The sequence below is a fragment of the Quercus robur genome, chromosome 11, assembly GCF_932294415.1.
Source record: "Quercus robur chromosome 11, dhQueRobu3.1, whole genome shotgun sequence".
NCBI classification, from domain to species: domain Eukaryota; kingdom Viridiplantae; phylum Streptophyta; class Magnoliopsida; order Fagales; family Fagaceae; genus Quercus; species Quercus robur.
Genome location: NC_065544.1, coordinates 6,427,677 through 6,449,350, shown reverse-complemented (window position 1 = coordinate 6,449,350; position 21,674 = coordinate 6,427,677). Strand labels below are relative to the sequence as shown.

The 21,674-nt window shown below is 34.0% G+C and overlaps 1 protein-coding gene across 2 annotated transcripts; it reads left to right on the top strand.

The window, feature by feature from the left end:
• The first annotated feature begins 10 nt into the window (after window positions 1-10).
• Window positions 11-20,897, top strand: LOC126706729 (uncharacterized). Of its 2 annotated transcripts, XM_050406263.1 has the most exons (25): window positions 11-234; window positions 1,787-1,910; window positions 2,074-2,136; window positions 5,412-5,513; window positions 5,628-5,796; window positions 5,949-6,047; window positions 6,272-6,421; window positions 7,398-7,437; window positions 7,661-7,718; window positions 7,840-7,922; window positions 8,475-8,573; window positions 8,690-8,805; window positions 8,894-9,012; window positions 10,812-10,882; window positions 11,020-11,125; window positions 11,533-11,672; window positions 11,835-11,993; window positions 12,090-12,193; window positions 12,440-12,615; window positions 13,670-13,859; window positions 17,631-17,730; window positions 17,891-18,059; window positions 18,471-18,553; window positions 19,100-19,176; window positions 20,332-20,897. In XM_050406263.1, the coding sequence occupies exons 1-25, from the start codon at window positions 127-129 to the stop codon at window positions 20,501-20,503; spliced, it is 2,877 nt and encodes a 958-aa protein (XP_050262220.1). In that variant the 5' UTR covers window positions 11-126; the 3' UTR covers window positions 20,504-20,897. The 2 variants fall into 2 exon arrangements, with proteins under 2 accessions (XP_050262220.1, XP_050262221.1); XM_050406264.1 differs by lacking the exon at window positions 11-234 and having other exon boundaries at window positions 1,896-1,910; window positions 2,074-2,132.
• The last annotated feature ends 777 nt before the right edge of the window (window positions 20,898-21,674 follow it).

Sequence of the window (21,674 nt, the reverse complement as noted above, 5' to 3'; positions counted from 1 at the left end):
AAATATTTCCTCTTTCTTTTCCTTTTTACTTCCATCAGTCCCTCGAACTCAGTCCCTTGATGAAATTTCATTTCTTTCACATATATCACAAATAGCCAAATCTCTGTGAGAATCGTAGGATCACAGATGAAGAAGAAAATGGAATCTGAACGTAGTAGTAGTAGATCTACTGCGTCTGCGTTCTTCGTCAAATCGTTCCGTCTTCAATTCCTCGTCGTCCTCACTCTTCTACTGGTATAATTCCAATCGCTTCTCTCTTTGGATTCGTTATGAACAATTTGTTGTTGTTGTTGTTGTTCTTGATCGCCGTCAAAATTTGTTAGGTTTTGTCTTTGAATTTTGAGTCGCGCTCACTGTGATCTTCATGTGGACTAAGCAAATGCCTCGAATCAATGAAAACCTAGAACTGTTTAATCCGTTTCTTTCATTTTCCACTTTTTTTTTCTCGGCTGCCAAACAGAAGATTAAACAATATTGAAATGTGAAGGAGAGGCTCGATATCAATAATATATATATATTTTTTGAAGTAGAGGTTTAAGCAGATTCTGTGTATTGAATTTAGGAATTAGTCTTTCACTATATAAAGAAAAACTAGGATACCAGCATTTCATTCAATTATTCTAATTTAAATTAAGGTTTATGATCATTTGAATTTATATTATATTTGCTTATGTTTGTGCATTTTGATTGATTGTGTTACAGCAAAAGGCTGGTATTGCTATTTATTATTATTGTTATTTTAAATTAGGTTAGTTTGGTTATAGCTTTATGCAAAAGCAGGGAAAAAAAATCCAAAATTTTCGACAAAAATTGAATATTGAAATAGTATTTCCCTTCTTTATTTTTCAAAATAACTCTGTTTATTTTAAATTTTTTCCAAAAAAAAGAGAAAAAAAAAGAGGCTTTTTGGCCTTAGATACCAAATGTCTAAAATTTGCACCTTAAAAAGGTTGTATCCAGTGCTGCCTTACTCCCAAATTTTTTTTTTTTTTGGAGAGGCTGATTCCTGGACTCAACCTGCCATTTATTGCTTTTGGTGGCCGTCGCACCTAGTTCCGGCCTCTAAAAAATCATTTGTTATTCTGGAAAAAACACTTTTTAGCTTCAAAGACTAGAAACACAGACACTCCAAAAGTCAGTGTGTCTATGTTGGACATGTCGATAAACTCTGCATTTGTGTGTTCTCAATTTGTTAAGAAGATTTAAAAAAGAAATTTCCTGATTTTAGATATATATATATATATATATATATATATATTTTAAAGATTTTGATTATTGTTATTTATTTTGAAAACTTAAAATAAACATAAAATATCCCTATAAATAAATAAAATATACTTCAAGATATATGTTAGTTAATAAATTAACTGTTGTATCCCCACTGTCGTTTCTAATTTTTCAAGAACTGCTGTATTGTCGTGTTAGTGTCTGTGTTCATGCCTCTTAGTTGAAAAATCTGTACTGAATGCTTTCATTGATTTTTTGTTTCCTTTTCTTTTCTTGGCATTAAAGAAATTGGATTCAGTATATGGATGCATAAAGTTCAATTTCATTTGTTCAATCTTACATTTCTGTGATACCATTTCGAGGATCAAATTATTGTGGTTTTCACTTGATATTCATGGCTTGCCATGGTGTGCTTTCAAGGAAAATAATTTTAGCGTAATTTTTTATGGATTCCTGGAGGTTGCTTATGAACATCTCTTTATTTAATTTTAATTTTCATAATCAATATAAACTGGAGTGACAACACTATATGCTGATCTATATATGGCATGTGTACTAGTTCTTAGCAGCCAGGTCACATGGATCTACCCCCAGCACTCATAGAAGAGGCAAGTCCTCAGTGTTCTCTTTATTCAATCTCAAGGAGAAGAGTAGATTTTGGAGTGAGTCTGTTATACGTGGAGGTATGTTTACATATTGTATATTTGGATTTTTACATTTTTTTTTTTATAAATATTACTAAGGAGTGGTCTTTTTCTTTTTTGTTTTTGTTTTTGTTTTATTGATTTTGTTTTTTTTTTTTTTTTTTTTTTTTTTTTGCGTGTAATGTTATCTGCTAATGTTCAGATTTTGATGATTTGGAATCTTTGAGCCCTGGCAAGATGGGTGCTCTCAATTACACCAAGGCAGGTAATTACCTGTCTTTCATCAATATATTCCTGAAATTTTTTTTATTAGCCCTTTTTTATAAGTTTGCAATGCATATGATAAATTATTTATTACTCTTGTTAAATTACCTTGTGTAAATAATTTTTTAGATTATGCTTAAGCGAGATGGTCTTGTACTCATGTCATTGTATTAATTAGGCCTGAGAGCTTTTTTTTGGCGGGGTCACTGCAGATATCCAGTTTGCTTGTTATATTATTAAAAGTGTAGAAGAGGTTTTTTTGGTTTGAATAAAATGTATATTTCTATAATGCAAATATTTTACTTTGTTTTGAACCATTTTAAAGTGCACTTTTAACCTCTCTCTCTCTCTCTCTATGTATATATATGAACTTAAAATATATATTCATTGACACATAAATCAAATAATTAGTAGTATGAACTTGTACGAAGTAAATTTTTGATGGACTAGTCTTTTCATTTAGTGATTGCTAGGCCAATCAATACAGTTTTGTTTTAATTTTTGTCCATACCTTAACACAACCCACTAGCCCAAGTTCAACACTTTCTTTTTTCTTTCTCTTGTTTCTCATCCACCTGTTCTCTCCATCTTTATCTTCTTTCTTTTTTGTTTTCCCCTTTTCCTTTTGCTCCTCCACACTTTTTCTCCTTCATTTATCTTTTCTCTCTCTCTCCCTCCTCCCCCCTTCTGATTCGTCATTTCTTGTTTCTTCCTTATTCTTTTGGCTTTACTCTTACGGATACAAATCCCTCTCTCTCTCTCTCTCTCACAAATTTCCTCATTAATGCAGCCTAGCATCAGTGCCACCATAGTGCCTCCCTCCTACGGGTTGCCTCTCCCCACCATGACACTGTTGATGGACAATTGATTTTGTATGGGAGTTGAATTATCTAAAAAATAAATAAAATTGTAGAAGAACAATTTCTTAGACCAAAATATATCTTTTGCCTGGAAAGTCCAAAATTGACTTTAACAGCTGGTACGAAGCGATATCAACAGCTTTATAAAGAGTATTTTGGCTATGTCCCAAGACACTCTTCATGCCTCAGAAGGATGTTGTATGATGTCCTTTTTCGCAGCACGAAGAAAGGAAAAAGTTAAAAAAGAAGAAGGAAGAGTGTGTGGGAATATCTTTTGATTTAGAGGTAAGATTATGAGTGGCTATGCATGGCACTCTATTCCATTCTCTCAAAGGTTGAATGCCATGTTTAGCTTCACCCTCTACTATCCCTCCCTTTTCCTAACAAGAAGGAAACAATAAGGAGAAGGTAAAAGGAAAGGTGTAAATTTCTTTTGGTTTGGTGGTGAAGACTAGTAGTTTTTACTGAGCTTGAATTTAGGTGGCCTGTAGGAGTCTACAAAGCATTGGTATGTACATAGGAAATAGGCCAAGGTAAGACTTGGACACTGCAATACAACAAATTCTAAGAATTTAGAGGACACCGAAAGGGCGCAACTACTAACTTATCTCCTAATTGTTTATTTCTTTAATTTAAAATTTAAGATTCAATAAGTTTATTGGGGTAAGGGGGGCCTTTGTCTTCTTTCTCCCTTGCTCCTTGATATGTGGTCTTCCTTTGTCTTCATTTTCCAGCTTTTGTCTAGTCTCTTGAGAGTTGGAAAGACAACTTTTATTCATTGAATTAATTTTTTTTTAACTAGTAAATTTCAAAATGATATAAATTTACCTAGTTCATATTTTAAATCTGATTAATTAGGGGTGACAAAATTTGACACGACCCGTAAACCCGACACGACACGATACGAAATTAGTAGGTTATGGGTTGAGGTTTAATGGGTTCGTGTCATATTCGGGTTGACACGATTGACCCATTTAATAAATGGGTTGGGTTAGCGTCCATCCCATGGAACTTGTTTAACCTGTCTGACCCGTTTAATTAAATGAGATTTTACCAATATATTCTTCAAACCCTAGGTATATAAACTTATTAGTTGTTGTGGTTTATTTTCTTTGACATATTATGATTAATTATTTGTGATATTGAGATAAGTTTTAGTTTTTAATTATTATTTGTGACGCAGTTACTCGTTAGTTCTGAATTTTAAATTAAAAAATATTTATTTGTTTGTGATGCAATTATTATTATTTTTTTCGTTTTGATAAAATCTAATACACAGGTTGACACGATTGACCCGTTTAATAAATGGGTTGTATTAGAGTTGAGGAATCCTGACTCGTTTAATAAACATGTCAGGTTAAGGTTGACCCATATAGTGAAATACTCATGAGTTGACATGACACAAACCTGACACTCGAACACGAATTGCCACCCCTATAATTAATACAATTTTGAATAGAGTCATTTCCAAGTCAAGGGTCAAAATTTGGCAATGCTATAAAAGAACTTGGCTGCAGATGTCATGTCTTGTCAGGTGTCTTTACTGCACCCTGTGAGTACCCTCTAGGTGTCCCAGCTGTGCCCATTATAAAGGTCCAATATATCTAATGGCAGACATGTACAGACACGTCAAGTCTTGTTGTACATATGTCATCATCCTGAAGTGTGTCAGCATTTTCTTTAATGTATTAGTGCTTGATAGCCAGGAGGTTGAATGCTTTCTTTATCTTCACATTGTGATAGTCTCCATGCCCTTCTAATCTCACGTTGATAGCAAATACTAGTTTACTTAGGCATATCTTAAGCTATTGATTTTTACTTATAAAAAAAATGTCTTAAGTTATATGATTTTTTGTTTTCGTATACTGAAAAAATCCATTTGTTAATTCCATATCTAATGCTTTTGTGCCTGCCTATTCGACTTTGAACTTTTCATATATAACTTAAGTGTCAAATGTTCTTTTAATTGGTCTTAGTTTGGTACTATGGTTCTTGCTCAAATAATTGGTTTGGATGTATTTATGAAGATTATGACATCTTTCTGCTGGAAAATTGAAAATTTCAAATCTTGATCAATGTTGGAATGATGATATGTTAGTTTGACTTGATCCCTCATAAAAGAATTTTAAGTGAAAACTGCAAATTGCAAATTTTATGGTGTCAAAAGTTGATTTCCCTTGTGCTTCCTGTGCTCATTTAAAAGCAGCGTATCATAACTTGGGGTTGTTAAAAATATTATATAGGATGCTCATGGCCTCTGCAGCTTATTTTGTTTGTTCTGAACAAGTCTTTGTACCCTTAGATTTCATTTTTTTTAATTCTAGTCTCCTTGTTTCCAAACAAAGCTATATCTCTAGCATCAATTTGATAATGATAAGTACTGAGCTGTTACAATATTTGCTGGCTTGTTTTACAGGTAATATTGCCAATTATCTAAAGCTTTTGCAAGTTGATTCCATGTATCTTCCAGTTCCTGTGAATTTCATTTTTGTTGGATTTGAAGGAAAAGGGAACCAAGGTATATAAATATACTGTTTATTATATTCATACACTGGCTGAATTTTTGGCTTTAATTTTTAGAAATTTGGTTTGATGGTTTCCTTATTTGTTTCTTTATGCCAATATTCTTTAGATTTCAAGCTTCACCCTGAAGAACTTGAGCGGTGGTTCACAAAAATTGATCACATCTTTGAACATACACGCATTCCAAAAATTGGAGCAGTTCTCTCTCCATTTTACAAAATTAGCGTAGATAAAGGGCAACGTCATCATCTTCCTATTGTCAGCAGCATAAACTACAAGTAAGTTCCTTTGTAATTTTGTCTGCTTGTTCATTTTAGGAATATGGGCTTGGCATTTTTATTTATTAATTGCCTTCCTCGATTTCATTGGAAATTATAACAATAAATGTTGCTATTATATGATGGTAACGATGAAGAATGTGCTTGTGCAGTTTTTCTGTGCATGCAATACAAATGGGTGAAAAGGTTACCTCCATTTTTGAGCATGCCATCAATGTTTTTGGCCGCAGAGATGATGTTTCTGGTAATAGGTAAATCCCTTATTAATTATCTTCACTGATATAAGCTTAATTAGTTAATCAAGTGCCACATTTGGGTATAATTAGCAACTTCTTCCTTCTACATTTTTTTTAATTCATTATTTACTTTAATCACCGAAAGGAAACTTACATGATCATATATATCTTGTTTGTCTGGCATTTCTGATTCATCTATTTTTCTCCCTATAGTAATTCTCTAAACTTATTGCTTACAGAACTGATGAGGGTGCTCTTTGGCAAGTTGATGTGGACATGATGGATGTTCTTTTCAGTAGCCTTGTTGAATATCTTCAACTTCAAAATGCGTATAACATATTCATTTTTAATCCTAAACGTGATGTAAAAAGAGCTAAATATGGATACCGGTGAGTATGTTGGTAAGATTCATTATTTTTTTTCCCACTTATTGTGTATTTAATCAAAATTATTATTCTTAGATATAACTTGTTCTCTAGTGCTAAAAAATATGCTTACCACATTTATGTTAATTTCCTAAAAGCAATTGTTAAGTATATAAATTGCTTGTGAAGTTGTTGGCTAATCGATTGAACTTAAAATTCTTTTGATTAAATAGCTAGTGTCAACGAGGTTAGACTTGTGATTTGCACATGATTGACACTGTCACTTTAATTTAGACAGATTTTGACAGAAAGATGGATTGAAAATTTGAAACAATGTTGAAAATTGAAGGGAACATTTTTTAATTGGAAGAACATAGATTAAAAATAGTCTTTTTTATTTTGCAAATCTGAAAATGTATACTTTAGAAGAAATTTAGTGAGCTCTACAAATGTTAAATGTTTTTGTGTGGTGTGACCACGAAGGAGATAGAAAATTCAAAAAAAGAAGGAAAACAGAGGTCCAATCGATATAGTCAGTCATAACAGTGAAAAATTACAAGGCAGTTTTCCATGCATGAAGCTGTCCTTAGTTTCTTGAACTTGCTTAGTTTCTTGAACTTTTGTACAGCTGACAAGTAGCTCAAGAACCATCAAGCAGTTCCCAGATCACTCTGAACACATGATGAATCTTACATCCTTTACAATTTGGCAGTGTAATAAAACATCATCCACAAATTCACCATCTTTTTGTCACATTTCATCCCTGTTATTATACTTGTCTGATTGTATGTAATATTGTAATAATGTTGATGTTGAACTTCTGGAAACTGCTGGCATTATCTTACAGCTTGATTAAATCTTTCTGTTTGTCTTAAAGTGCATTCTTCTTTTATCTTATAAAGACATTCTTGCACTTTCCTTAGTTTGATTTAATTAACTTTATCTTGCATTTGGTTTAGCTTTTAATTGTAATTTAAAAAAAAAAAAAAAATTGCTGCAGGAGAGGTTTATCTGAATCAGAAATAGACTTTCTTAAAGAGGTATTTTCTTTTTCTTTTTAGTTTCTTTGTTTGCCTTTTGCGTTCCTTTGCTATTCTTCAAATATGTGTTATAAATTTTCATGTTTTACATTTTTTATAAGATATAATTACTCGTCTCTAGTTAGTATGCTAGGTTTGAAGTATCTCTTGCTGGTGCTAAAAACATCTATGCTGCCTTCATTTTGTCTATAGAACCAGCACTGATCGAATTTTCATTGTACAGAACAAGGATTTGCAAACAAAAATTATTCAGTCAGACAATGTTCCAGAAACTGTTCTTGGTATGAGAATTTCCTTTCTAATTTCTACCGTTTTAATTTTCAGGACATAATGAAATTCTTATTCAATTACTAGTATATTTTTCTTATAATCAAATTATTCTAAATATTAAATTATTTACAGCTCTCGATAAGATTAAGAGACCTTTGTATGAGAAGCATCCAATGGCAAAGTTTGCCTGGACTGTAACTGAAGATACAGATACGGTTAGTATAATCTTTGCTTAAAATGTTGAAAAAGTGAATGTTAATATAATTATATTCCTGGGAAGTACTATCGTTTAGTATGTTGTTAGTATTTGAAATAGAAAAATTAGGATATATTCAAAGGTGGAAAGATAAATGCATCTTTTCAAAATGAAGGAAACTACAATGTAAACATGTTAAGATTTATGTTTAGAAGAGGGATATTACTGGGCCCGTTTGGGTTATACTTGTATAACTTGTTGGCCTCCAAAGCTGATTAGAATTATAAGGTGCAATTTCCTGTGGATGTCCAAATTTGTCAAAAAATCCTGGTAAAATTATTGTCAGTGATATGCTTCCTTCAAAAAATTTCAATCATAAGTTTCTTGCAATTTTGAGCCTCCTTTTGTAATACTTTAGGCTACTTTGTTTCTTTTTTCATGAAGTAGAATCTTTTTAATAAAATTATTCTTCAAAATTATTATTATTATTATTTATTATTTATTTTTGTTGAGCTTCCTTTTTATCTATTATTATAGTTTAGCTGCTACTGGGGTTCATTTGTAATTTCAGGTGGAATGGTACAACCTTTGCCTAGATGCGCTGAATAATGTTGAGAGGCTGAATCAGGGGAAGGACACTGCTGATATTATTCAGGGAAAAGTTTTACAGGTATACTATTTGGCTTCTCTCTCTCTTTATATATATGCATACCAATGAAGTGTTACTGAAGAAAGCCATCAAAGGTCAACTCTTTAACTAATGGATTTCAATTCCTTCATTTCAAGTTGTTGAAAGGGAAGAATGAAGACATGAAGCTCCTTTATGGAAAGGGATTAAAATCTGAGAATCTTGGTGATCTTCATGTGGAATGTCTCACTGATGCATGGATTGGAAAAGACAGGTTCAATATCTCTTTCACTCTCACACTAACCTGCACCCAGATAGATAATTGAAACACTGATGCATAATATTCATATAAACTGCATCAGGTGGGCGTTTATTGATTTAAGTGCAGGCCCTTGGTCATGGGGACCTGCTGTTGGTGGAGAAGGAGTGCGCACTGAATTAAGTTTACCAAATGTTGAAAAAACGATTGGTGCAGTTTCAGGTACTACTGATACATCATTTCAGTGCTTATTCATTTGTATGTTCTGATGTGTGCACTTTTCCCTTTTGCTTTGACAGAATTCCATTTTAATTAATTAATTAATTAATTTTATTTTTTGTGGGTTCCTCAGTCATGGTGTTGATACCACAATTCAATGTTAGAATGTTTTGAGCAAAAATGAAAATGTTCTTTGGCAGCCTCGGCGATGTACAGTAGAACAATGAGCCCTGATACCAAAACTGATGTAGAACAAAATCAACAAGAGCAGAAAACTAAAATAAACCTAGGAAATCAGCACCTAGCATTACTTAGAACCAAACCAAACGTGATAGAAAACCTAGGAAATAGCACCTGAGTCAGCATCAATCCATTGGTAAACTTCCATCTGATATTTTGTTCGTCATAATCTTGTCCCATTAGACTACAATAGGACACTTATATAGACTGCTGGAATTAAACCCAAATCCTCTCTTTGAGGGGAGTTGGGGAGGATAAGGTTTGCTGGATGCCTGCTAAGAGTAGGGGTAGGGGTTTTGAGGTTAGTTTTTATTACTGGGTTTTGACTGGAAGCCTAAGGTTCCTTCTAGAGTTGCTTTTTTTGTTTGGATTTCAACTTTGGGGAATATTTTGTCAACTGATAATCTACAGAAACAAAGAATTTGGATTTTAGATTGGTGCTTTTATGTGTAATGGAAATGGGAATCAGTAGACCATTTCCTAAACCATTGTCTTATTGCTATTGAATTGTGGGCTATGGTGTTCACTTTGTTTGTTATTCATTGAGTAATGCCAAAGATGGTAGTTGAGATTTTAGTTTGTTGGCAAGGAAAGTTTAGGTGTCATCGTAATTGTGCTATTTGGATGGCTGTCCCTCATTGTTTGATGTGGTGCATTTGGCGGGAGAGAAATAACCAAAGCTTTGAGGATTTTGAAAGGACAATACCATACTTAAAACTTTTTGATTTCAAAACGCTATTGAATTGGATGTCAGTTGTAGGAAGTCATTAAATATTTTTGGTTCATCCTTTGATGGATGCTTGTAATTTGTGTGTTTGATTGTACTTGTCCCTAGTTTACTTCTTGTATACTTGGGTGACTCTTTTATGCAAGTTTAATAAATTTTTCATTACTTATATAAAAAAAAAAAAAAAAAAAAAAAAAAAAAAATTGGGTCGCGAAGTCTGATTATTAAATCATGAAAACAACCTTGACTCTAGGAAATTAAGTAAAATACCTATATCCTTTTTTTTTTTTTGTTTGAGAAAGAAAATACCTGTAACCTAATTAGCTAATAAGACCTAAAACAAAATCCAATGGACCAATAGTAAAAAAAAACAATTTACTTCTAAAAAATTAAATAAACCTAAATTAAAATAAATTTTCTTTGCACTCTTTCAATCACTTGGACATTTTAATTTACGTTGGCTTATATGTGGCCATGATCATATTGGGTTGTTTTCTTGTATGTATTTTCCTTCAAAATTAATGGTATTTCACCATGTTGCAGAAACCTTATGGAGCGTTGTTAGGTACTTTCATATTTACTGTGCATGCTGTTATTCTGTTGGAATGGTGTTTAGTATAGCTACACAATAAGATGCTATTTTGTGTAGTTATGTTTCGCATTGTTTTTTGACTGCTTTGTGGATCCCTTAAAATCATTAATCAATCAGGAGTTGGGGGGTACATTATGTGGACTTCTTAAGCATTGACCTTAGTGCATAGTTGGATAATGATTTTTAGCTCTTTACTCAAGTTCTTTATTTATAATTAATTTTGGCTTTTCTTGTTGTATGTAGAAATTTCTGAAGATGAGGCTGAGGATCGCTTACAAGATGCTATTCAGGAAAAGTTTTCCATATTTGGTGATGTATGTGCTTTTTGGTGAATAAAAGAATTAATCATTAATGTTAGATTTTTTGGTTCTTGCATTTCACATCAGTACTTTACATGAATTGTGAGACTTCCACAGTCTCATTCTTTTGATTGTGCATGTAAATATTGCAGAAAGAGCACCAGGCCATTGATATTCTTCTGGCAGAGATTGACATATATGAGCTTTTTGCTTTTAAGCATTGCAAGGGAAGAAAGACTAAGCTTGCTCTCTGTGAAGGTAGTCTTGTTCTTTGAGATAGAATGGTTTAGGGGGGCATGAACCCACACACACACGCACACACACACACACACACACACACACACACACACACATATATATATATATATATTTTACATGCAATTTTAGCACTTCTGAGAAGTAGTTTAGGAAAGCAAAAATCATGTGTGGTTTTAATATCTCTGATACATGACATATGGGAACGACAAAAGCATGTATTTCTTTTACTTCACTTGTCAAAACATTGCAGGTTTGACAGCTTGGTGATCCAAATGCTTTTTAGTATACCTCTTGATATAATGTTTGTGGTGATTGAATATAACAATTATGGTGTGACATTACCGTTTTCTTTCTTATTCTTTTGAAATATGGCTTGTGAATCATACATTTCAATATTATGATTCCAGAACTTGATGAGAGAATGCGGGATTTGAAAAATGAGCTCCAGTCCTTTGAAGGTGATGAATATGATGAAAGTCATAAGCAAAAGGCCATAGAGGCGTTAAAGCGAATGGAGAGTTGGAATTTGTTCAGTGATACTCATGAGGTATGCTTGTTGGTCTGTCTTTGAGTAATTACTCTGATATTTTCCTTGCGAGATTTGTAAGGCTTATCAATATGTTTAGATTATTTTTCTTGTGATGATTCTGCCTTTTCAATCAGATATATGAATTTCTGTCATCATATATTTATTTTTCCTCATGGGCAGGAGTTTCAAAACTACACAGTTGCGCGTGATGCTGTTCTCGCACATTTAGGTTCAACGTTGTGGGGATCCATGAGACACATTATATCTCCTTCCATTGCTGATGGTGCTTTTCATCATTATGAGAAGATATCCTTTCAGTTATATTTCATCACACAGGAGGTATGATGTGCATTACAAAATTCAAACAAGCTTCAATGAAACTGAAATTTTACCCCTGAACGGATTTTTTTTTCTTTTTTCTTTTTTTTGTTGCAGAAAGTCAGAAATATTAAACTATTGCCTGTGGATCTCAAGGCTATCAATGATGGACTTTCCTCTCTGTTATTACCCTCTCAGAAAGCTATGTTCAGTCAGCATATGTATGCATCCATCATTGTTGTTGGATTTCTTTAGTTTTTGTTTTAAGTAGTTCTTTTATGTTTGATTGTATATTAAAGGTCTTTTGAGCTAATATTAAGGGTATCATTGTGGAAGCTTTTGCTTGATCTTATTTATTTATTTTTATATATATTTTCTTTTCCCTTTTGAAAATTAGATGCTAGATTTGTTTCTTCTTTCAGCTTGTATATTTCTGCTTGCTTTATTGATCTGGATAAGATTTGTAGGTTACCTCTGTCTGATGATCCTGCTTTGGCGATGGCATTTTCGGTGGCACGAAGAGCGGCAGCTGTCCCTCTATTGCTTGTTAATGGAACTTATAGGAAAACATCAAATTCCTATCTTGATTCTTCCATTCTCCAGTACCAGTTGCAGAGGCTGAATGATCATGGTTCTTTGAAAGGTTATCTCTGCTGCAAAATGCACATATGTTCATGAAAATAGATTATTTATAGGCTGGGTTTTGTCTCATTGATACCATAACTCTTTTCTTTCATTCACTAAACCAACATAATTTTGTCTTGCTGTTCATTTAGTGCAACCTGGCATATTCTGTCTACATTTGTATTAGGAGCTAAACTTATATATAGAACCTTAGGTGTTGTTCCTTAAGTCTTTCAATTAAATTCAAACACATGGTTGCATTGACCAATGCAGTATGGATAATATTTTCCTTTTAAGGACAATTAAATTCAATTCAGCCATGTGTTGGAATTTAATGAGGGAGCCTAAGGTACAACATCTAAAGAGTTGTACCTAAATTTTGCCCTTATATAAGATTCTACTAATGGGTGGGAACTGTGAGCCAGACAATTTAATTTAATATGATATTCAAAGTACCATGTAAAGGTTTAAACGTGGTACAATGATTGTGACTGAAATAAAAAAAGGTTGAAATACTGATTTTTATGAGCATTGTAGATTAAGATGTGGGACAATTAGGAAAAGAACCTTTATTGGTCCAAGAGCCCTAGTTGTCCTCACATTTAAAGAGGAAATTAGTAGGATGATACTAGGTTTAACCTTTTTTTTTTTTTTGGTTATGTTGAATGGCATTAAAACACATAGAAGAGTAAAAAAGATAAGAATGTTGATGGTTGACACACATCCAGTGTGTTTGTTTGGATGACCTTGGTGTGCCAAATGCACACTAGAGTTAGGATCACATTACCTAATCTAATGCTTAGTTAATGTTAATCTTAGATAGCTCAATAACTTTAAATTGGATAACATTTTACCACTTCCACCTTTGGATTACATATCCTTCCCGTGCTTATGTGTCAAATTCTACTTAAATTGGATATCATTTAGCATCCAATCTATATAAACGATTGATCTTGGTGTTTTTTTATGTAAAAAAAATAAAGAAATAAAACATTTTATAAGTGAGATAGTGCTTTCTGTTTGCTTATAACTTTTGGAATCATCATCATTTTTTTTTCCCTTGAATAATGTAGGGTCACATGCCCATAGCAGATCCACCCTTGAAGTACCCATTTTTTGGTTCTTTCACAGTGAGCCATTGTTTGTTGACAAGTATTACCAGGCAAAGGCACTTTCTGACATGGTTATCGTTGTTCAGTCAGAGGAGTCATCCTGGGAAAGCCATCTTCAGTGTAATGGGCACTCACTTTTGTTGGATTTGAGGTTAGTATTTTAGACAATATATTACCCAGTTTTTAATCCTCCATTCTTTCATTGTCTTGATGTATAATATTCTATAATATGATTAATTTTGGGTGACATCTTACAGAATCAGGGAAAATGTCTTTTTCGTTTTTTTTTCTCTCTCTTGTTGTTGTGTTTTTTTTTTTTTTTTTTTTTTTTTTTTTTGTTTGGTGGGGGTGGGGGGGGGGGGGGGAATTTAATAGTATAGAGAATGGCAAAGCCTACGTATTTGAAAGTTATTACATCATGGAGATATCTATGCAATGAGCCTTGGCTCAAACTGCACTTGCTGCTCTCGCATGTGTGGATGAAGGGCAAGGTGGTGGGTTCATAACCCATTGGGTGCTTGTAGTATGTGTATAACTAACTACCAATGACATAAAAAAAGGAGATATCTCTGCAAATCTACTGCTTTCATTTTTGATATAGATTAGATCAGCTGTGGAACGATGGTATCTGACTTAATAATGGGTCAAAAAGTGAGAACCTTTTCCCTCTTTTCTGAATTTAATTTAAATTTTTTTTTTTTTTTAAATTATAAATTTTATATTATTATTATTCTTGAAATAAAAAAAGGTAAATAGATGTTTGATTGCAAAGCGACTTCTTCAAAAAAATGACATAAAGAAGTCAAAAAAAAAAGAAAAAAGAGGAGTAAAAAAATCTAAGACAATGATTTTATAAATTTTGGACTGTCCGCATAAATAGGCCTGTCCAGAGTTATCTGGTTTGAGTCAAGATAGGGACTCTTCCGTAGCTGATCTTTGCAATTTTGTAATGGTGTTCTTCATTGGGATGTTCAGTTCTCATGACTGGTGCAGGATTGGGAGTTGGATCCTTTGTAGGTTTTTATGGATCTATTTTATTCTTACTTCTGTGAGAAGAAGTGGAGAAGACAAACTGTGTTGGAGGACAACAAAGGGTTGGGGCCTTAAGGTAGGAGGTTACTATTGTTCTTTATTGACGATTAATGCCATGCCTTTTCCTTGGAAAAATATTTGGAAATCGAAGGTACCTCCTAGAGTTGCTTTCTTTTCGTGGACACTTGCATTAGGGAAATTCTTGCTATAGATAATTTATGGAAGAGAGGATTGTTTTAAATTGGTGCTATATGTGTAAATGGAGTGGGGAGTCTGTGGACCATTTACTTCTTTATTGCCCCATAGCTAATGAGTTGCAGACCATGGTGTTTTTTTCTGTTTGTGGTTCAATGGGTTATGCTACTGAGGATTTGGATTTGCTAGCTTCTTGGTAGGGTCAATTTGGCTTTCATTGAAACATAGCTATTTAGAAGGTAGTGCCACATTCTTTAATGTGGTGTCTTTGGTGGGAAAGAAATTCTTGAAGTTTTGAGGGATGTGAATGCTCTAATCTCAAGCTGAAGTCGTTTTTCTTTCATTCTTTTTTTGATTGGATTCTATCTTTGCAATCTTTTTCTTGTTCTTCTCTTTAGATATGTTTCATCATTGTCACCTGAGGTTGATTGTCTTGTACCCATAGTATATCCCTTGTGTACTGGAGTTTCTTTTTCCTTCAATAAAGTCATGTTACTTGTCAAAAAATAAATTTCAGAATGAGATTACCATTAGTAAATTTCCAAATGCTAGACCAATTAAATAAGAGCTTGTAAACCTAGCCGACAGAAGGGTCCCTGCACTTTCTGCATCCTTAAACTTATGTTAGTTTTGTTCCCCTCCAAATTTTCCACTTCAAGCACAATGGAACTAGCTTCCAGATGTCCGACGAGTGCTTGCCAATTTATTCATTCCATTCAAACAATAGATTAATAACCTTTTCCAGTAAAACCCACTGAACCCCAAAAGATCTAAGATCAAAGCTCTATAGATTGAACGCAATAGAACAAATGTAACAAAAAGATGATCCACTGTCTCTCTACCCTGGTGATACATACAGTACTATGCAACTAGCATGTAACCTTGCTTGATGAGATTTTCATACGTTAGTATCTTCCCCCATGCTGCAGTCCAAACAAAGAAAGCGACCCGCCTTGGGTCTTCATCCACCAAATGCTCTTCCATGGGAAGGGACTAACACCCAAGTCTTTTAAGGTCCTGTAGAATGAACGGATTTCAAACTCTCCATTCCTCCTTTCAACTTCCAATACAATCTGTCAACACCTTCTTAAAGTGGAAGATATGAATAAAGGAGATTGAGGAAGGAGCCTATCGAACCAAATTCCCAATCATTAAGTCATAGTGGAATCTCACATCCCAGCTCCTCCTTTCACCCTCATTCAGTCTTAGCAGCAAGGATTTATGGATTCCTTTCTATCTATGGAACAATAATACAAGACTGGACATTCTATGGAACAATGTCAACCTCAAAACGAGCATACTGTAAGAACCTATTCCACCCGATCGTGATGCTCTTCCATAAACCATGCCTATGAGTTCCTCAGATGGATTTTGTGCTCTGTTCAACCCAATCCTCGCCATACTTAGTAGCCACAACATTCCTCTAAAGATGCATTTCCTCCCTCCCAAAGTGTCACAACCACTTCTCCTGAAGAGCTTGATTAAAAGTGACTAACTTCCTAAACCCCCATTAGCAGTCTGAGTACACAGTGTCCCATCTTACCAAATGATGCTTAAAATTGTCACCCATGCCATCCCACAAGTACAACCTATTTGCCACACTAGTAGGAATAGTGACCAAGGAGACATAATAAGTAGAGAGACTTGATACTCCACATTGGCGTTGCTCCCTCTTTTGACAAGTACAACCTCATCCTACTATAGCCAAGGTCTAATTTGGTACTCCTGTTACAACATTATAATTTTTTGTGTGGCCTTTGAATCCTACAATTTACACTGTTTTAGTTTTAGGCTTTGACCAGTGTGACCTATGGTGAACTCTAAATGTTGGGATCAATTGATGGAACTTGAATGATTGTCCATAATGGTTGCTTGTGGGCTATTTTATCAATCAATATTATTTTTTGGAAAGCTATACATGCACCGTAGAAGTCTTGACTTCATGCCCACTCATCCTCCATCTTGCTCTTACATGAAGAGGAGGTGCCATTTGAAGCTAGTTCTCATTGGCTATAAAATCAATCAATTTGTTTCTAAGAAGGAAGACTTTTATAACTGAAATGTAACAGACAAGATAAGTAGCTGCCTTAGTTATTGGTGCTTATCTGGACATGCGTCTAGCATTCAGTTGCTTAACTTGGTAAATGCTTCTTGCTCCTCAATATACTGATACACTAAGAAGCATGGACATGGACCCAACATGGGACACAATGACACTACAATTCTTGAAAGTTTAGGACATGACATGGTGGAGATACAACAATTAATATATATCTTTAGGTATATTTTATGTTTATTTTAATTTTTCAAAAATAAATAACAACTATCAAATTCTTTAAAAATATATCTAAAATCAAACTATATTTTTTAAATAAATTTTTTCCTTGCAACACACTGAGACATGTATGCAAGAGTGTCTTTAGCGTGTTTGACATGAACAAGTGTCAGACACAGAGGCTGGGAATTTTGGAATCTCTTGTGCTTCTTAGCTGATAAGCCCCTTTTTTTTGTGCGTGTGGGGGGAGGTGGCTAGTTATGTTCTATTTTGGTCTACCTATATATATTACCAATGCTTCACCCTTGTCTAGAACATTTTGCATAGAAGAATGGTATTTATGTACAAAAAGCAGCACAATCATGACAAATTTATTTATTGCGCTCCCCCCTCCCCCACCCCCCAAAAAAAAAAATCCAGGAGGCCCGTAAAAGCTGCATTGGCCGCTGCTTCAGAGCATCTTGCTGGTTTGCTTCCTCTTCATCTTGTTTACAGTCAAGCCCATGAAACTGCAATTGAGGTATGTCATTTGCTGTGATGACAAAAGGTATACTGATGCATTCTGTTCAATTTCACAATTATTAATAAAGAAATACCAAGGAAAGTTTATTTGTCTCTCTCACATGCGAGCACACACTCAGAGGTCTTTTTTTTTTTTCCATTTGTCTGCAACTTGACAGGATTGGGCATGGTCGGTAGGATGCAATCCGTTTTCCATTACTTCTCAAGGCTGGCATATATCACAGTTTCAGTCTGATACGATTGCCCGGAGCTATATCATCACAACACTTGAAGAGTCTATTCAACTTGTTAATTCAGCTGTTCATCTTCTACTCATGGAGCGTACAAGTATCCTTTCCTGTAGTTTTGTAACAAATGAACAATATAATGTCAGTTTTAAGTTTATACAAACTCAATAAAATGGTGGTATCAGTATAGGCAACTTTTGCATGGTAAGCAAAGCCAGGAATGGAGTCCTTATTAGAGGTGACTGATTTCTTATGAGATTTGGTCTGGCAGCAGCTTTATATATTTTATTACTCAACTGCAAGGCCAAAAATTATGGCTTATTATTATTATTATTGGGGTTTCCACTTATTTTAGTGTATAAATGCTGTAAAAGTTGTAGTTGACAAATGCTGCTACTTGTAACATTCTTCTACCTTTTATTTAAATCTGCATCTAGGGTTCTATTTTGTCCTGAAATATTATTGCTATAGGAATTGAAGTTTTTATTGATGGAAACTTAACAAGAGGCAGCTGAAAAAACCTATAAACTCTTTCTGTCCCATGAACGTGAGCTTGTGAACCAATATAACTACGTTGTCAGCCTGTGGAGAAGGGTGAGTGACTTGGTCATTATCTTATCTTAATATTTATTATGCCCTTTCCTTGTAACTCTTTTTCTTTTCCTATTAAATTAATTGTAGCTATTCACCTTAAACTGTGGGATCATCTGCAATGTCTACCCTCAACTTTAAATTTTTTTAATCGACACTTTAATTCAAGATTAATTTGTAATGTGCATGATACTACATGCTATCCATATTCATGTCAAAATTAACAAATTACTAGGTTAGAATGGGGTTGACATTGCAAATTAATGTGCACCAATATGTTAATATTGGCAGATAATGTACCCTACAACCCAATCTGCTGATTAATTTTTAATTTTCACACTGATTTGGACGGTGGGATGAATATTGCAAATTCATCACAAATTAGGGTGTTGATCTCAAAAATTTATTGCCCAGGGTGGACATTGCAAATGACTCCTTTGTTTAGATACAATTAACTTTTTCTGTTCTTGAATTGTTTTGTAGATGGTTATTTCATGTCTGTTGAAACTGTTAAATTTTACAATTGGATAGTAAAATGTGTCTTTTCAGATTTCAACTCTTACTGGAGAATTGCGTTATTTGGATGCCTTAAGACTGCTGTATACGGTAGAGGAAGCATCCAAAGGGTAGGCACTTGGAATATTTCTTTATTGTTTCCATTGGCTATTAATACTGGGTTACATGCACAATTCTTTATAGTTTATATATTGCATGTTTATTTATGTGTCTCCTGAGATGCCATTTTAAAAAATAAAAACCAATGGGCTTCTGAAGCCCAAGTGAAACAGAAATAACAACAAAAAGTAACTGCTCATGTATCTGCATGTTATCATTAGGCTTCACATATTGGGTATCTTAGACAAACTTTTTGAAAATTTTTATTGGAAAACAGAAATATATCAAAAAGAGAAGAAAAGGGACAGTTTTAGAAGATACATGCAAGCAAATATCAATCTAAAGAGACCTGTTTTCTTTTAATCATTCAATAGGCTGGCAACAAATGTTTTCTATATATGCAAAACTTGAACTAAGCAAGAGATTGTGTGTGTGTGTGTGTTTTTCTCTTCTTTTTCTTTTTACTTTTATTTTGAACACTGCTGTAACCTCCTTAATTTCAAAATGATAGATCAAATCTTTTAGTGAATGTTTGTATATTTAATATAACAATGGGAAGGAAAATTTGAAGATAATGAAACCTGTTTTCTTCTAATCATTCAATAGGCTGGCAACAAATGTTTTCTATATATGCAAAACTTGAAGTGAGCAAGAGATTGTGTGTGTGTGTGTGTTTTTCTCTTCTTTTTCTTTTTTACTTTTATTTTGAACACTGCTGTAACCTCCATAATTTCAAAATGATAGATGTTCAAATCTTTTAGGGAATGTTTGTATATTTAATATAACAATGGGAAGGAAAATCTGAAGATGATGAAAATGATCAAGGAAGCAATTCATGAGCATTTTCCTCTCCTTCCTCTTGTTCATTTTGAATTTAAATGGAGCCTTAAGAGTGAGGAGTCTGTTCCTCTGATTGGCTGGGATCTGTGTCATAGCTTACTACATAATTGGCCTGTTTTGTTTTGATGCATGTGTTGCGAGCATCATTTGCCATTGCAATAGAATTTGTTGTATTATTTATCTTTTTAGGGAGTAATATAGCATGTAATGTGCCTGTCATGTTACCTTTTTGCTTGGAAGAAAATCTACAATATGAAAGGCCAAAATTTGATCATGCATGTTTGTATGTAAAGTTGACTTAATCTCTAATCTCATATCTCTCACAGGTTTGTTGATAAAGTAAATGCAACTATAGCCCTTCTCCACCCAATTCATTGCACAAGGGAAAGAAAAGTACATGTGGTTTTTGATATGACAACAATTCCTGCTTTCTTGGTTGTTTTGGGTGTCCTCTATATCGTGTTAAGGCCAAGAAGACCAAAGCCTAAAATCAATTGAGTTTTTGAGAAGAGACAGACCATTGTAGTATTGATCAACACAAGGCTTCCAGTAATTTGATCGGTTACGACTTCCTGGAATGGTCCAAGAAGAAATTTTTTTCCTCTGCTAAAGTCATAGTTTTTTCCCTATCATACATGGTCACTGTTTGAGGCAGCAAGACTATATTCACATTATGCCAATGTGCCGTTGTTCAAGATCCGTTGGGTGTATGTGTGACTTACTCATCTAAAGAACTGTACTGAAATGATAGTTGGTCAAAGGGAAACTAGGAATAGGATGCGGTGAAATAGCCACCTAGGCAAAAGTTTAAATACATTTGTTTGTAGTCTTGAACCATACTAACCTGTACATTTCATAGTTTGACAATGGAAATCTGAAATTTTGCTTTTAATTTCATGAGTCTTCTGCATAATCAATATATATATAAAATCAAAGACCTCATGTGGAAATGCATGAGGTCCTGTCATGTGGCACTCTAAGCTTCCATTTAGTCTTTTTAACCTTTTTTACATTAAATTTTTTAATTATAACCCAATAATTTATAGTAATTTATTTTTACTGTCACATATATGGCAACAATGACCAAACAATTGTAATCTTCTAAAAAAAATAACTACGTTGTCAAAGTAGATGAAAAGCCCAATCCATAAATATTGACCCAAATATGAATTTCCCACCAACATGTAGCTGAAAGGCTACAACCTTTGACTCACCCCAACTTTGAACCCCCACCAACGTGTAGCTCAAAGGATAACCCACATTGAACAACCCACCAACGTGTACCTCAAAGGCTAACCCATGCCAACTCTGAACACCCTACCAACGTGTAGCTCAAAGGCTAACCCACGCCAAGGCTGACCCACCCCACAGTTCAGTTGATGAAAGTCTAAATTTTTACACACAAACCCTCTTCTTCTTTCCCACCTGTAGATGAAACCCAGCCAAGAATTTCAGTCACAGCAAACCTCTGTTTCTCTATACAAAAACTCTTCAACTTCTAAGAAAACAATGGTTTCCATTTGTTGAGGGCCACTTGCGGAAGCCCAGGTAGACAGAAAAGCCCAATAATGAGGGCTATAAAGAATTGACAAGGTAAATAGCAAAAAACCCATTAGGCCCAAGCGGCAGGAATAATGGATCACAGACCCAACAAATAATTAAATGGGTC